Source organism: Macrotis lagotis, chromosome 3, assembly GCF_037893015.1.
Source record: "Macrotis lagotis isolate mMagLag1 chromosome 3, bilby.v1.9.chrom.fasta, whole genome shotgun sequence".
Lineage (NCBI taxonomy): Eukaryota > Metazoa > Chordata > Mammalia > Peramelemorphia > Peramelidae > Macrotis > Macrotis lagotis.
In genome coordinates, this window is record NC_133660.1 from 164,933,534 (window position 1) to 164,951,597 (window position 18,064).

General features: G+C 37.3%; 1 protein-coding gene across 1 annotated transcript in view; it reads left to right on the forward strand.

Annotated features, from left to right (window-relative positions):
- Positions 1-18,064, forward strand: part of SCFD2 (sec1 family domain containing 2) — a 454,457-nt gene that overhangs the window by 415,658 nt on the left and 20,735 nt on the right. Inside the window, exons 7-8 of the mRNA XM_074229435.1 lie at positions 1,448-1,582; positions 16,171-16,290. Of these exons, the coding sequence (XP_074085536.1) occupies positions 1,448-1,582; positions 16,171-16,290 (255 nt within the window). The remainder of the gene's footprint in view (positions 1-1,447; positions 1,583-16,170; positions 16,291-18,064) is intronic.

Genomic DNA, 18,064 nt, shown 5'->3' on the forward strand with positions numbered 1-18,064 from the left:
AAGTGACTTGCCCAAGGTCATACAGCTAGGCAATTATTGTCTGAGGTCAGATTTGAACTCAAGTCCTCCTGACTCCAGGGCCTATGCCCTATCCACTGTACTACCTAGCTTCCCTGTTCTGATTATATCTTGCCAAGATCCTGAGGACTAGAGGAAAGAGTGAGGCTGGTGATTTTTCACAACTCTTCCTCACTTGCAAGTCACAGTATCACCTTCCTGTTGTCATGGTCCTACAACCTGCATGGGGAGAGAGAATTATTCTTTGGGAATCAGAGGACTCTGCACACCAATAAATTGTCCCCAAAAGAACAACTTTAAAAAATGTATTTGTGTGTGTGTGTGTGTGTGTGTGTGTGTGTGTGTGTTTATCTATTGATGGGGGTTGGAAGAAGAAGAAATAAACCTTTGATTTCATCAGTCTAGGGTGCTCCCTTTGTGATATTCCTCTGTCATTGTAGGCTTCCACCATCACTGCAAATTAGTTTCAGAGGGCTGCCTGAACCAATGAGAAGTTAAATCAAGGGTCATACAGTCAGTAGGCAGCAGAAAAAGAACTTGAACCCAGGTAATTCATACTGGGAGACAAGTTTTCTAGCTACTACATCACACTGACTAAATTGATATCTATAAGTATACTAGGAAGCATAAATCAAAGTACCAGTTTGCATATATTTTCTTTTCTGTAGCCATAGGGCACTCTTCTGTACCAAAACTCTGCTTTGCATTCCTCTTTGGAATTTTTCTGGCAAAAGCCTACTTGTAGCTGATCTATTCTGTATTTATTTTAGAATTTTTTTCCCCCAAATACAAGGGGTCCTAGAGATCATCCATCCAATTCTCTTTCTCTATAAAACAGGTCCAGAAAGGTGGTGACTTGCCCAAGGGTATCCAAATGATAACACCTAGGTCTTCTGATGCTGAAGGTGATGTTTTCTTCACAATAGACCAACTAGATACTGACAGCAAAGAAATAGAAAGAGATAGATAGATATTTAGATAGATAAAAAGAAAGGAATAGACATGAATGAATGAACAGATGAATGAGTAGATATAATTTGATAGAAAAATGGAAAAAGATAATGGATAGATAGTTGGATAAATAAATGGATGGATAGAGGAAGATGAAGGAATGAATAGATGGATAGATGAACAAATAAATGAATGACTAGACAAATAGATAGATGGATAGTTACTAGAAATAATAAACATCATACCAAGTGCCTCTCTTAAAGATTTGAAACTCTTCATGTCAGCATTAAAATATTATACTTTACTCTTCATCATTTCATATATTGAAATGGATGCTTTCTACTTAGTTTAGAAGAATTTCAACTTTTCTTTACCCCATTTCCTCTTCTTCCAAAAAACTGCATCTTTTGATGGTTCTCCCAGTAGAGCAATTGGACATATACCCTTTCACTTACATGGTCATATTTTACTTTTTCAGGCAACCTATAAGCCATTGCTGAAGCAGGTTGTGGAGGAGATATTGGATCCAGAGAGACCAGATCCTGTTGATATTGAACACATGTCTTCAGGCCTCACTGATCTTCTTAAAACTGGATTTAGCATGTTCATGAAGGTAAAGCAGTCATGTGGTGATCATCTTCTGTTTGCAGGCCCCTCTTCTGGATGTGTCATAGAGGGAATTGAAGTGAAAGTGCACTGTTAGCACAAGTGAGCTCTCTTCAGAAGCTTTTGGTGTTTTGTTTCTTTTATAATCAAGAGATGTTTGTGTCCATGAAAATTACAGACTAAGAAGTGAGATAGTGACTGGTCCTAAGGCCATAGCACTGCAGGTCATATGTTGTCCCTATAATTCCAGGGTCAACTTATTTTTTCTAAGCAAAAGTAGCCAGGTGTTATTGATTTACATACTCTATAAGAACATATCATTCCTCTGCTCTAGATTCTTCTTGTGGCTTCCCAGTGCTCCTAGGATCAAACATAAACTGCTCAGCCCAGCATCTAAAGTTCTTCAATGGTCTGACTCCTGCCCATCTTCCTAGATTTGTTTCACATTACTCCCCTTCAGACATTTTACATTTCAGAAAAATTAAGCTATTTGCTATTCCTGAATTGATTATTCTGTCTCCCATTGCCAAGTCTTTAACCAGATTGTGCCCCTTCCTCCTCTATACTTCTTAGAATCTATATTACTTAGAATTCTTAGCTTCCTTCAAGGGAACCTTCTCTGATCCCCTCAATTGAGAGTGCTCTTCTCTCCCTCACCTTAATATGATGTGTCTATTTCCCAATAGAATGCAAAGTCAGGCACGGAGTGCAGGTATGGCATCCCTGCTTCCTAGGAGACTGAGACTAGTGATTTTCTGAGCTTCAGTGGACTAAACTAATCTGGTATCCACTCTAAAGTCAGTAGTGATATGGAGATCTAAGTGGGCTGATGACTGTACTTACAGTCTGGGAAACAGAGACCCAGTTGTTAATAAAAAGAAAAAAAAAGAAAATTCTTCATTTCAGAAAGTATTTCCTCTTTCCTCTTCCTATACCTGTTTCCCAGGGAAAAAAATTGCATGTAGTAGATATTGAATTGTGTTGAATTGAATTGTCAATAAAGACATTTTTCCTAAGCCCACTGGCAGCTGCATAGTGCAGTTGATACAGTGCTGGACCTCTTCAGAAACACTGGCTTCAGACTCTTACTCGCTGTATGACTGTGGAAAAGTCACTTAATTTTTACCTCAGTTTCTCCAAGGATAAAATAAAGGTGATATTAACAGTTCCTTCCTGGCAGGATTTCTGAAAGGGTCTAATAAGATAATATTTGTAAAGAACTTAGCATTGTGGCTGCAAAGAAGATATCCATTCTATTAATACTTTTCCCTTCCTCCCCCTATGGCTTACTGTGAACCATGCTTTGGTGTAAAATAAGGCATGTATCAGTTAACTTACTGACATCATTCATTCAACAAACATTCATTAAACGCTGAGTATAAGAAATATATTATTGAATAAGAAGGATGTGGAGTGATTATTCAGGTTCAGATCACTTCTCTGACCAGGCTTCTACTCTATCACTCCTTTGACAACTACACCTTTTTCTGTTCAACCAAAAACTTGCTGATGAAATCCAGAATTTCTTTAAATGCTTCTGGGAAAGGGTGTGGCACAAACATTAAGTAATACTAGATATAGGGATAAAGAGAGGGAAAAGCCCTTTGTTTAATCTGTGCCTCCACCTCCATAATTTTTATCTATGTTTAAGACATTGTAAAGTTGCTAAATTTAAATGGATCAAAGAAGATGAGTGATAGATCAAAATGAGTACGTGGTTTTCACATAAAGATTGATACTATAAGCAAATTAAAAGAGCCTGGAATACTTTATATCTGATTTATGGATAAGGAAAGAATTTAGAACCAAAGAAGATATAGAGAAAATTTAAAAATGTAAAATAAATCATTTTTCATATGTAAAATTAAAAGTTTTTGTATAAACAAAATTGATATAGCCACAATTAAAAGAAAAGCAAAAAAACTGGTGGGGGAAAATTTTAGCAATAAGTATTTCATTTCTTAAATTTATAGAGTACTGAGTCAAATTTATAAAACCGTAAGTCATTCCCCAATATCTAAATAGTCAATGAATATGTACAGATAGTTTTCAGACAAAGATATCAAAGCTATCTATAGTCATATGAAAAAATACTCTAAATCACTATTGATCAGAAAAATGCAAATTAAAACAACTCTGAGTTACCACCTCATTTACAGAAATATTAATAGAAAGTCTTCTTGTGGTGACTAAGAACTGGAAATCAAAGGGATGCCGATCATTTGGAGAATAGAATAGCTAAACAAGCTGTGGTGTATTGTACTGGAATATTGTTGTGCTATAAAAAATAATAAGCAAGATGATTTCAAAAAAAACCTGGAAAGACTTAAATGAGCTTGTATAAAGTGAAGTGAACAGAACCAGAACATTGTACACAGTATCAGCAATATTGTTCAGACATTCTACATTGAAGAACTATGAATGACTTACTTATTCTCAGCAATGTGATGATCCAAGACAATCCCAAAGGACTCATGATGAAGCAGACTATCCAGAGACACCTCCCAGGAAAAAACTAATATTGACTAAATACAAATTGCAGCATACTTTTTTTCTACTTTCTTTCATTTTTCCTTTTATTCACATCTTGTACAAAATGACTAGTATGGAAATATTTTACATAATTGAAAAAAAAAGTTCATGATCTAAGCTGATCTAGAAATGACTTCCATATCACTAACTTGTCTTTTTTTATCTGTTAAGATATTACCAATTTTTTGGAGGGAGGGGAATATTATTCATTACTCTCTATGTCCAGAGTCTTTCATCTTTCTTTATTAATAAAGTTGATGATTAAAAATGATAGATAGATAGATAGCTCAATTGATTGATCCATATGGACGAGCGGTGAACCTAAATGTTGGCCTCCCTTTTGTACTTTGCCATTGTTTCAACTGAATAACACTTAGAAATTACAGGATGGTTTTTTTCATCTTCAGAGTTATTTTGAAATGACAGATTAATTTGCATGGAAGATTTTACTTTTCTAAGAGATTAATCTTTATGAAGACTCTTACCTTTTTACGAGAATTCATAAATATATTCCTGGAAGAGTGGTGCCTTCCCAGAACTAAAGGAGAGAACCTGGAAGAAGATGATACTGTGGCGAAATCAGAGAGTAACCAAACTAGAGCTCCCTCATGTGCTACTGCCTGTCATCATCAGCAGTGTACCCATCTATTGTGTGCCTCAGTTTCTATGATGTTGTTATTAAAGCAACCCAGATCAATGTTTCCAGAATAAATAATAATAGCTAATAGCACTAGAAAATGTACAAAACAAATCTCCTTCAGTCCTCTCAAAAGCCCTGGAGAATAGATATTAGATCTATCACTACCCCCATTTTAGGGTTGTAAAAACTCAGATTGCCAGAAGTGAAGTCTCCTGGAGTGAAAGGAGCATTGAATTTAGAGTCAGGGGTCCTGCGTTTGAACCATCTCTACTGCCTATTTCTTATGTGACCTTGTACAAGTCATTTACTATCTGTAGGATTAGCTAAAAAGTGATGATAGTGAATTTGCCCATGTGTACCCAAAGTGGGAATGAAACCCAGATCTCTCAGGTTGGGCACTCTCTCCCCACCATCCTTCCTTGCCTTTTAAAAGGCATTGAAGGGCTTGGAGTTGAATGTGACTGAGTCTGGGCTTGGCCTGGGGTTCTAAAGCTTAGGTAGATTTCTCCCAGTCATCCCTGTTCCTTTTTCATCTACACATTGGATTTTGCTCCTGTAGAGAGATATTGTTTTTCTTCTTTTCACCCTAGATCTGAAATCTTAGAGCTAGTCAGGTGTCTTTTATGCCATGTCATGTGGCATCCCACTTTTCATAGACACCTCTGAAAAGTAACATGTTAAAATCACACCTTTTTGGAGTTTCTTCCTAGAATCATGAGCCTTCCTGTTTCTTGTCCCCAAAGTACTAAAGTGGGTATCATCTTGGGAAACATTCTGGGACCCATTGGGCCAGGATTTTATTTATTCCTTATTTCTCCCACACTGAACCACCTTCTGGAAGAAGGACTTATGAGGAAATGCCCCAGCGGCTTGAAACTGATCTCAAAGAGGAGTTTCCAAGTAATGGATTTAAGGAAAAGGAATTCTTGTCCTCCCCGCAGCTGTCATGAGCTGTTCCTTAGCCCTCAGCTGCCAGGGGCCTCTTCTGTAGTTGCCAGGAGTGCTTTTCATCTGTCAGATGGAGATTTAGAGGGCCATCAGCAGGCCCCACAAAGAAGTCCTTCTCACCCCTTCCAGCCCCTACCCAAAGCCAGGGTCTATTTTTCCAAACAGGCCTTGTCTGCTGGCTCTGTTGTCCCTATTTCAGAAAGCCTGGTCAGCAAGATGAGCCTAAGTCTGTGTTTCCAAGATCTAAAGTAAGTCAGAGAGGACTTAATGAGAATCACCCAGTGGTCCTTGGGGGGGGGGGGGGAATTGAAATTTGCTAAAAGACCCTGCTGAACAAAAGGAGATAATGTTCATGAAGGAAAGATAACTTATTTTTCTCAAATTTGAGGTTGAGCATTGGGAGGAAGCCAAGAGTAGGTATAAGTTCTCCAGCACTTTTAGCATTCCATTGCTTCTTAGTACTTTTCATTTAATTCTTCATATTGTTGTTCATAGTCTTTTGGAGTAGAAAGGAACCATAGGGACTCAAGGATTATAGATATAAAGCAAGAAATGGACTTTAAAGGTCTGATCTCTCATTTTATAGAAGAGGAAACTAAGGTTCCAAGAAGTTATGTCTCTTGCCTGAGGCCACAAAAGGGATAAATGACAAATATTCATACCTTTACATAATCATAAAATTCTGAGTTGGAAAGGAGCTCAGAATCTATGTAATCTAGGAGTTCTTACCCTTTTTATGTCTTAGATCACCTTGGTCATCTAATGAAGCCTCTAAAGTCTAGCCTCCCTTATCAGAAAGCTTTTGAATATGTAAAAGTAAATACATAATGTTACAAAGGAAAAATTATTTTGAAATATAATGATCAAATATAGGTATAGAATATGTATGTATATACTTTATTAGTATATATGTATGTATATATACCATATAAGTGCATATATAGTATATACATATATATATGCGTATATATGTATACATATATATATATTTTTTTTTTAAGTTCACAAGTCCCTAAAAGAAGAACCTCTTATCAGGTTTAACCTCCATCTCCAAGGAATTCCTACTGTTCCAGACCAGACAAGTAATCATACAGCCTCTGCTTGAACATAGGGGAACCCTAAACCTCCTAAGGAAGCCCATTCTTCTCTTGTTAGAATTATTTTTTCCTGACATCAACTCTAAATTTTTGTATTTGCAACTATTTTTCCTAGTTTTCCTAGCTAAGTATCTCCAGCTCCTTAACCCATCTTCTTATGAAATGGACTCAAAGCTTTTTATCTTTTATTTTTTTATCTTGCTCTTCTCTGGATGCTTTCCAATTTAGCCTGTTCTTTTATGATTATTGATTAGTAGTAAGTATTTTCCCTATCTAGGTTCTTTTGTTCCAGTTTACCTTAGAGGCAGCTTGGTAGTACAGGAATTAGGAAGACCAGAGATCACATCTGGTTTTCTTACTAGCTTTCTTACTAGCTTCCTTACTAGCTGTGTGATCTTAACCTTCATCTGCCTCACCTGTAAAATGGGGTGGTTGTGAGGATAAAAATGTGTTTGTAAAACCCTTAGTATATGCCTTGCATATTATAAACATTATATAAATGCTAGCCATTATTATTAATAATGTTATTATTATTATTATTACTATGACTATAATTTCCTGACTCCATGGTTTTCTAGGGATATAAATGTTCTCTCAAAATCATGATGTTGCCTTCTCTTATGGGACTTCTACCTGGGATATGTTGGCAATGCATTATAGTAGAATTGAGTTGTCTACCAGTTGACTTTGCCTCACCAGCAGAATAGAAGCCAGGTTGGCTTTGTTGTTTTTTGGGGGGGGGGCATGCAGGAGGGGAGAGCAGGGTTTTGGGGGGAGGAAAGATTCTCTAGTTATTTATAGCAATTTTTGTTGCTGCTCTGTTTTAGAGCTGGGATCAACTCTTCTTCCTCCTCTTCAGTGAAGTCATATTTACAGTAAAAAAAAAAACCCAAAATCCAAGAAGACTGAATTTGATTAAATGATCCTGGCTGGAGTCTTTCTATGATTAAGGAAGATTAGTGATTGTTGGAGACACAATGGTCAGACTTTCTGGTATGTTTCACCAGGATAACCCCTTGTCCCCCTCAGAGCCCTCTCAGGGGATAATACAAGAAAAGTAAATAGACAGTTCCTCAGGCATGATATGGCCTGGAGAAGCTGCTGTGGCTTCCCAGAACCTTTTGTATAGCTCAGCCAGAAACATTTTCTTCAAGTCACTGAGTCTTCCCCACTTTGCTGCTACCTTTAAATCGAAGGCAAGGTTTCTATCTGCTTTGCTGCACCAGATCCCCTTTAAAAAGCAATCCAAGTTTTTAAAAATAAATGTTCATTCCTTAAGATGATTCAAATACGATCTGTCCTAAAGGGAGAGAAACAAACTAGAGGATCTCACGGGCTCACTCCCAGCTCAAGGATTCTCTATAGAATTCAGAGAACCGGCCTCCCCTTAGACAGAAAGCTTTTGTTTTTATGGAAAACGTGGATTTTGTCATTGATTCAGGCCTGCAGGGGGCTGGGATACTTCCTCCAGAGGTAAGTGACTTCTGAACCTCTGAAGGGCTGCATGCCTCTCTCAAACAGGCCTCTTGTCCCCCTGGTTCTTTTTGGAGACCTCAGCCCACTCCTATGGGTCCTTGCTCTAAGGACCCTTGTGACTCTTATCCTTTAGTTGAAGGATTAAGAAGATATGCCTAGAAATTGGAAGAGATTCTACAACCAACCAGACTCCCAAAACAGCCAGCCAGAAGCCCCAAAAATAACTTTGGCTTCCAATACTTCTTAAGAATTTAGAAATCTGTTTTCTCTTTCCAGATGGTAGAGTCTCCTGAGTGTCTTGGCCTCTTCTTTGAATGCACAGATGCTTGGTGGGGCTTTGGAGAGAGCTCTAAAGGCAGCTTCTGTGCTGCAGAGAAATGGAAGCCTTGGTTCCAGACACTTTGAAGTGAATCCAAGACATTAATTTTTTTTTTAAGCACTGTAAAATTTCTCCAGGCAGTTAGGGTGTCTTTGCATTTGTTTCTCAATACTCAATGGTTCTTCACTTCAGAGGGCAGGAATGGGGTGGCAGCTTGTTTCTCTCCTTGCTGAAGTCAGAAGGATATCTCCCCATAGCTGCCTCATTCTGCAATCTAGTAGGATTCATGTCTTTAAATTATTTTGACCTTTTCCTAGCTAAGGGACATTGTGTCCTGGTTTTTACCACTTATAAGGCAAATGGTCTCTTGGACAATATCAGACTGAATTCCGTTTGCTGGATTGTTTTGTGTGTCCCTATAAATTGCACAGGCCTGGGTGGCATGCCACTGGATGAAGTCAAGAGGTCTTTTCCTCCTCTCCCTGAAGTCAGAAAGTTGACTTAACAAGCCTGGCCCGTGTTCAAACTCTGTGAGACCAGAGAGGCTACAGTAAGACAGATGGTCCGCTGTCTCCCTGCACAATATTATTTTTTTCTTTGGGTTTTTGAAAGCCCAGCATGCTTCCTAGTTCACAGGAAACTGAGTTGTGGTGCTGCATGCTCCCAGATGCTCCATCAAGGCTCCTTGCGTTTGAGAAGCTAGGGAGCAGAGGAAGCTGCGAGCCACAGGTTAGCATGTGTACACTTCCCTCAGATGCTGAGAGAGTGTTTCAAGTCCACTGGAGTCTGATGCTCAACCAAAGGACAGACTGTGGTTAGCCACATAAAGCTCTTGGCTTCAAAAGAAAAAAGCCTTTGGGGTTGTACTATCAGTTGGAGGGAAGAAGTGTTGGCAAGAACCCACATTCTTCAAGCAGCCTCTCATTCTGTACCCAAAGAATCTATCCGCCCAAACACTTGGGCATCTGCAGCACCTTGGGCTCTTCAGTAGAAAAGTGAGATAGCAATCTAATTAATAAATCAATAGCATACCTCAGCCCTTTTAGCTACAGTTTTAATTTAATTTCGGGCTTGCATGTCTAAATAGGCAGTACGCTTTATGTGCATTTCTGGAATTTGTGGTTTGAATTTTGGTCTCCTGAAAAATAATATCTTTTTTATATAGACTCCATGTGTTTGGATCTAGGCTTGTTTTGACTGAAATAAATGATTTGTCAAGATGTTTTCCCTGCAGAAGTTGCTATGAGGGTGTGTTTTATCTAACAAAATAATGCAGGGCTAGTTTGCCTCTTGCTAGGTTCTCTTTATGACGAGTTTTCTGTTTGAAAGGGACTGACATATTTAATGCATCCATATTCATGACCACTAAGGTAGATTTTTTTTAAAAAGCCCAATAAGAGAATTAAAGGATGTCTTTTGGGGCCTTTGATGTCCAGACAATAAGTCAACACAATTCTCCAAAATGGCAGCAACTGGAGAAAACAGTCTCCCAAATAAATTCAGGGGACACCATGAAAATACAGTGGTAAAGAACTCAAGGGAGAATCACCCACTTCTCTCCAATGCAAGATTTTTGCCCCTAAGCTATTCATGCTCCTTTGTTCCAAAGATAGCACTACCAAGGCTATTCTCCAAGAAGTTCAAATACATAGGGAAAGAGCTTTCATATACACAAATATTTATGGTGTATTCTTTGTGGTAGTAAAGTAGATACCCATCAATTTTATAATGCATATGAATGTAATAGAATATAATTGTGCAATAAGAAATTATGAATGTGAGGAAATCAGAAAAACTTGGGCAGACTTACATGAACTGATGCAAAGTAAACCAAACTAGAACAGTTTCCATAATGACTGAATCAATGGAAAGGAAAATGACCGTGAAAAATAAAGTATGTTAATAAAACTATCGTTTTTGACTTAACTATTATAATATAATAATAACTAGCACTTATATTGTACTTTAAGATTTACAAAGAATTTTATAAATATTATCTCATTTGATCCTCTCAACAACTCTGAGACTATAATCATCCCCATTTTGTAGATGAGGACACTGAGGCAGGCAGTGATTTGGGCAAGTGATTTACCAAGGGTCACACAACTAGTGAGGATCTGAGACCAGATTTGGATTACAGTCTTCCTAACTTCAGGTGCTCCATGTAGTATAATGCTACTTACCAGCTTCTAGGAGGATGACAAACAGCATAGTAAAGTGTAAAGAGCACTGGCTATTGAAATGTTGGACATTGATTCAAATCCTACCTCAGGAATCTTCCATTTGACCTTGGTCAAGTCATTTAACCTCCTGGACTTTAGGCCCTTTATCAGTAAAATGAGGGACAAGCTTGGATCAGATGATCCCTAAGATCCCTAGTTATGATCTTACGGCAAAACATATCTCCCTCCTCTCAACATAGAAATGAGTTATAGGTATATCATCAGGAGTGGTCAAAGTGTTGGTTAAATTGAATTATCTTTGTTATAAGAGAAAATTCTGTGGTGGGGAAAAATCATTGGAAAGTGACATGTTAAGGAAAAAATCAATAAAATGCTTATTTAAAAAAATTAAAGATTAATATAGAGGAGATTCACTGTTTATTTATTATTATTATTATTATTATTATTATTATTATTATTATTATTATTATTATTACCTCCCTAACAAGTTGTTTTGAAAATGAGATGACAGAATAGATGTATAAAGCACTTTGGAAATTGCAAAATAGTCTGTGATCATAAGGAATTATTACTGATAATTTTGAACATATTTACCTCTGATGAATTGTCTACTCTAGCCTATCATATGTTGCTATGACCAAGCTAAATAGAGCCTATTGTCCATAGTGAGATAATAATACTAGAGTTTGGTAGAGAAGAAAAGTTGATTTCCTCCTAATTTAATTTAGCATATTCTATGCAAATTTAACAAAGTCCCTGTTTTACAATTGGAAGTAGGTAACTGGTAGTTTTGTTTTTTTCTAAAGGACAACAAAACTAAGGGCTTTAAGAGATGGAAATTAGTTTTGTTTAATTTCCTTCATTTTGGAAAGTTCTTCATATAATTGGGTTGGGGGAAAACTGTCAGTTGCTTCCAGGGTCATAGTGGTAGATCAGTAACTAAAATGGATTTGTCCCAAAGAGAGCATTCAGCTTGGGGTTTATTGTCCTTTCGATTCAAAGGCACTGTAGTTAAAGTCATCATTTCCTGTTGGATGACCCATCATCCAACCCAATGACCCAATGTGGGGAGATGATTGAAGGATTGGTGAAATGTTAGAAAACGTTGGAGGCACCTGACCCTTGTACATTCTAGACAGAAGCAGGTCATAAAGGGAGGGAGGGAGACAGAAGAAGGAAACTGCAGAAAATAGTGAAGAGGAGAATCAGCAACTCTGATGTTCTGGTACCCCATTGAGAGCTGTGAAGAAACCAGAAGCAGCAGGAATCTTGCATCCTCACCAGTCAGTGACCGGTATGGACATCAAAGAGGTCCCACTGGGCAGCTTCTCTATAGAGAAAGCCTCCAAGTCAGCCTGATGTCTTCAAAGGTTGGAGTCATAATGGCTGAGTGAAGCAGACTCCTCCAAACTAAAATAATGTCATAATGTCGCAAATAGGAAAAGACAAGAAGATGCTGACTTAATCTATTAATCCATTTCATTCACTTAGCATTTATGTACTTTATTTGACAAACAGTCCATCATTGAACTCATTGGTGTTTAGTTGATTATAAGGAATGTATTATTCTAAAGAGAAAAGACTCTATAGGTCAATTCAAAATACCCCCACTTTGAAGAGCTGCACAAGGAAATGTCTCATATCTGAAAGCGAATCTTGAAAGAACCAAGAATAGCAAATGTAAACACAAAGTAACTGAACCAGTTTATTTATAGAGAAATAAGCATTCCTTCCTTTTTTCTCTCCCCATCCCCCACCCCCTGTGGTGTTTTCTCTGTTATTATTGTTCATTTATTTCATTTCTGCTTTTCATCTTGTACTATTGGATGCAGAATCTCTTATAGAAAGCATATGTCCTTGAGAACACACTGTACCACTATGAGATCCTGAGACCTTCTGTATCTTTGGACAGCATGAGTTGAAAAATATCGAATTCTTGTGAAGCAAAAGAATAGATGCCAGGAGCTCAGCCTGTTCTTCCAGGCAGAATTATGTGCAACCTCTCCTACCCAGGAATTTTTTCCTAGAGATCGCCAAGCAAGTGGATCCCACCCTCAGCCTGTACAGCCTATTCCAGTTTTCCACATTTTTGATGTCAAGAGATTCATATATATTCTTTATTCATTTCTTCCTTGGATTTCTTTTCTTAATTTTAATTTAATTAAATTTTTGTTACATTTTAAAAATTCTAAACTGTCTCCTTCTCTCTCCCCAGCCTGCACTAGAGAAGGCCACCATGTATCTAGATGTATTTGTATGAATGTGTATATGTAAAAACCATACTATACAGACTTCTGTTTATCAGTTCTTTCTCTGGAGGTAGATAGCATCTTCCTTCATGGGTCCTTTGTACTTGATTTGAGCATTTTTAATATTCAGAATTACTTAGTCATTCCCATGTGATTTCATTCTGCATCAATTCATCCAAATCTTCATTTGCTACAAATTGCTCTGCTTGATCTCAACTCCCTCATTCTCTTCCTCATGCAAGCACAAGATGAACTCAGCACCAGTTTCCTGATGAGAGAGCTTCAGTGCCTTTGGTTGCTTCTGCCTCTGTGAGTAGAGGGCAGAGTGAAAACTTCCTCCCATTTCTTTCTTTTATAGATGGCAACCATTTCTTCATTTTCAACCAGGCACTCTGCCTGGTTCCAACGCCACATCATCTTCATCCTGCTCTTCTTTCAGCTTCCTTTTGTATATTATCTTCCCATCTTTAGGTCATGAGCTTCTTGAGATCAAGGCCATCTTTCTTTTTCTAATTTGTATTCTCAACATGTAACACAGTTCCTAGCATGTCTTAGATGCTTAATAAATATGTCATATCATTGTACATCTTTCACAGGTTTTTCTGAATTCCTCATATTTGTTGTTTCTTACAGCCCAATAACATTATTCAGAACCCACAAAATTCCTTCAGCCATTCCCTAGGCGATTGGCATTCCCATTTTGGTTCTAGTTTGTTGCTAACACAAAGATGCACTTAAGAATATTTTCATATCCATAGGACCCTTTCCTCATTCTTTAACCTCTTTGGAATATTATTAGAGTACTGGGATCACCAAATCATTGGGTATAAATAATTGATTCATTTTTCTCACATAATTACAAATTGTTCTCAAGAATAGTTGGACCAGGGGATGGCTAGGTGGTGCAGTGGATAGAGCACCGGCCCTGGAGTCAGGAGTACCTGAGTTCAAATCTGCCCTCAGACACTTAATAATGACCTAGCTGTGTGGCTTTGGGCAAGCCACTTAACCCCACTGCCTTGCAAAAAAAAAAAAAAAGAAAGAAAAAAAAGAATAGTTGGACCAGTACACAATGTATTCATGAGTCTACCTTTCCACAGTCCTTCCACTATTTACTATTTTTACCTTTTATCATCTTTGTTCATTTGACAGACACACAATAAAATATCAGAATTTTTTATTTGCATTTCTTTCATTAGCAATTAATGTGGGGCTTTTAGTGAGCATTTATTGTAAGTCTAAAATATTAGGAAGTAGACATTTAATAGAAGAAGTAAAGTCGGGGTTTTTTAGATCTCTAAATTGGAAAATAGTATAATAAGGAAAAATAGAGACAGAAAAAGTAAGCAACTTTATTTTTGCCAAGTGTCCCAGACTTCTTCCACCTTTGGGTCAGAATAGTATATCAGAACTGAATGTTGGAAAGTGTATCAAAACTTATGCTGCTTGAGAGGCCCTGACCTATATAAGATGAAATGTGGCTCTCCTTTCACTCCTGTCACTTCATTTTCAATTGGTATAGAAAGATTTTATTCCTCATTTTCTCTTTTGAAATGGAGTAAAGATACACATCCTATCCATCCTGGCTAAGTCTGCCTTTCATTTACCACACATAACTTGTTGGTTTTCATACCAGTAACTTTGCTTAAGGCATGTCCTCATTTCACCCTACCCTCCCTTATCCTACTAAATGCTGTGAAATACTTCCTTCAAGATCCAGGTCAGAAGGAGAAGGCAAGAGGAACAATTTATACAATGAACACAGTAATGTAAAGGAATGGGACTCTGAAAGACTTCACAACTCTGATCATTGAAGTGACTAATGATTACTTTAGAAGATACTTCCCATTTCTAGGCACAGAGGTACAGAATGAAGGTGTACATTTTCAGATGGATAATTTATTGGATTGTTTTGTTTGACTATGTTTATTGTTATGAGAGGGTTTTTAGGGCAGGAACAATAAGAAAGAGTTAGTGGTTCATGTTAGAAATATGAAGGAAGAAAGGAAAGAAGGAAGAAGAAAAAAGAAAAGTATTTATAAAAAAATTTTTAATCCAAAAGTCTTACAAAAGATTTTTGGGGATTATAAAGGGCAGTTTTGTTACTTCCATATTAAATCCAATGTACACATTAAAAAAACTTTTTATACTTACATCAAAGTTTATGTTCTCATATAATTCTCTTGTATATTGAAATTATTAGTTTTGTTGATGATTAAATTCAGTTTTTTAAAAAAGAAAATTTAAATTTTTAAAAGTTGAAGTTCAAACCTTCCTCACACTCTCCTCTCCAGCAAATTTTCCTTGTCTGCTGAGTCCTCAAGTTTTCATATTTAATTTGAATTTCTTGATATGCTACTTAATAGAAGTTCTCCTGTTTTTCCATAAGATGAGTTTCTTCAAGGCAGTTGCTATCACTTTTGCTTCACAGAGAACAAGCCCTTGAGAATTATTTGTTTTCCAGTAGAATCACAGCATCATCAGTTTTGAACTGGCAGGAATCTTGCAGGGTTTCTAGTTGAATTCCCCTGTTTTACACTGAAAGATAGTAAGACCCAGAGAGATTTAATATCTTGTCCAAGCTCAGACAGGTCATAAGTGGCAGAGCGAAAATTAAAAACTAGGTCCTCTATTAGTTAACACTATTGTATCACCTCGTAAACATTCATTTCTATACCTTAATATCAAGTCTGTTAACATAGGTTAAAGGTTAATTTTAATATATTTCTTCCTTCAAAAGAAAAAAAAAGGATGGGGGGGAAAGATGGTGAGATGGGGATGGGGGAAAAACATTGTAATGAAATAACATTAAATAAATGGGATTTTGGTCTGTTATTTCTTATTGTATGACCATCATTATCACTTAAACTCCCTGGACCTCAGTTTCCTCATCTATAAAATGAGATTTGAACTATATAACCTCTGTGGTCCTTCCCATTCCAAATCTGTGATTCTAGGCTTAAAAATCTAGGAACATTGTGTTCTAACACAAGCTCTGGCACTGATGTAGCTGAGAACTAATGAGTTATATGTTTTTACTTAGATTTTATATGGCTCACTTGTAACAACACTAACTTTGTTCATAGAATGTTATCTAGAGATGACATGTCTGAATGCTAACTACTTTACTGCCATGATGACTGTATTACAGGTGAGCCGCCCTCATCCCGGTGACCATCCACTCCTTATCCTCTTTGTGATTGGTGGAGTGACAATCTCAGAAGCCAAAATGGTGAAAGATCTTGTTTCTTCTCTGAAGCCAGGAACACAGGTACCAATCTCTAAATAATAGGGAAAGTGGGGGATGATGAAGGAGAAAGGAGATGACACTTTTAAAAGTCTGACTATACCTACAAGAATGGGTCTGAAATTTGGGGTTAGCATCAAAAGAAATGATTTATATAAAGCGCTTTGGAAACTGTAGGGCACCAAGAAAATGTCAGATACTACTACTATTACTGCAATTATTATTATTGTTATCTTGTTATTATTGTTATTGTTATTATATTGTCACATGTTTTGACTAATTTGCTGCCCTTCCAGGAGCCAACAGCTTTGGCATTACAGTACCAGAAAAGATAGAATGCCAAGGCTTGGAATCATGAAAACTTGAGTTCAAATCTGCCCTCCAACACTTACTGGCTGTTTGACCCTGGTCAAGTCACTTTACTTCTTTTGTCTTACCATATCAGTTAAAAGAAGTTTTTAATAACTCCTGTCTCCTAGGGTTGTTGTGAGGATCAAATGACATAATATTTTACTTAGCACAATGTCTGATTAAGCACTGTATAAATGTGGGGTAGCAAATGGAGAGAGTGTGCCTGGAGTAAGAAGACCTGACTTCAAATTTGACTTCAGACATTTATTAGCTGTATGATCCTGGGCATGTCATTTCATCCTGTTTGTCTCAGTTTTCTCCTTAGTAAAATGAGCTAGTGAAGGAACTAGCAAAAGAGATACTTCAGTATCTCTGCCAAGAAAATCCCAAATGGAGTCATAGAAAATTGGACATAACTGAGTCTCCTCCTCATAAGTCACCACATGTTCATACTTAGGTATAGCCAAATAAACTTGGGCAATGCTAGTCAGAGGACAACTCTTAATTTGATCATAAGATATGAATATAAAATATTCATTCAATATGAAAATTATATCTAAAGCCCTTTACTAACTTTAAAATTCTATAGAAATGCTAGCTATTCTCATTGTTATTATTATTTTACAGTGGTATCAAAGCATTTACATCCAAATGAGTACAGTCCTCCTAAGACATTTACTCCAATTCTACCATTTCTGAAAATACTCTTGAAGCTCTTCTTTTGAAATCAAGCCCATTCATGAACCACACAAGAAAAGGTGATGGTCACTCTTTGTTATATTTAACCAAAAAGACTATTTTCTACCTTGGTCACACCTGCCTGAATCCCAGGATTTAGCTGAGGCAAATCTGGGCAGTTTCCAAAGTCAAATCCACCTACAGAGGATCATTTTTGACTTCCTTCAAAGCTTACTTCAAGCGCCACCTACATTGATCACATCAGTTCTCTTAGTGCCCCCCCCCAAAAAATTACTTTATACTTACATTGTACATATTTTCATTTACTGCTGTCTGTATGTGATGTATTCTTCCACCAACCCTGACTTTCATCTGACCTGAAAGGTGGTCAGACAGCCTCTGCTGGAAGGCCTCCAGGTATGGGGAACTCACTACCTATCATTTGAGGCAACCCATTCCTTTTTGGGAAACAGCTCAAATTATCAGAAATGTTTCTTTTATAATAAACCAAAACCATCCTCTGCATTCCCTGCAGAAAAATCCCACCTGACAAACCCTTACCTTTTACAAGCCAGAGGTCCCCATTCCACAGCAGCCTTCATAGAAGGTCCTATGCCTGCTTCACTAGGAATCTACTCTACACCAACCCTCTAGGTGGGCATGCAGACTCTACTTGAGGACTCCCTGGGAAAGGGAAATTCCCTTCCTCCTGAAATGTTACCCATTCCATTTTGTGAGTAGCTTTAATTGTATAGTTGAAGCCGACTTC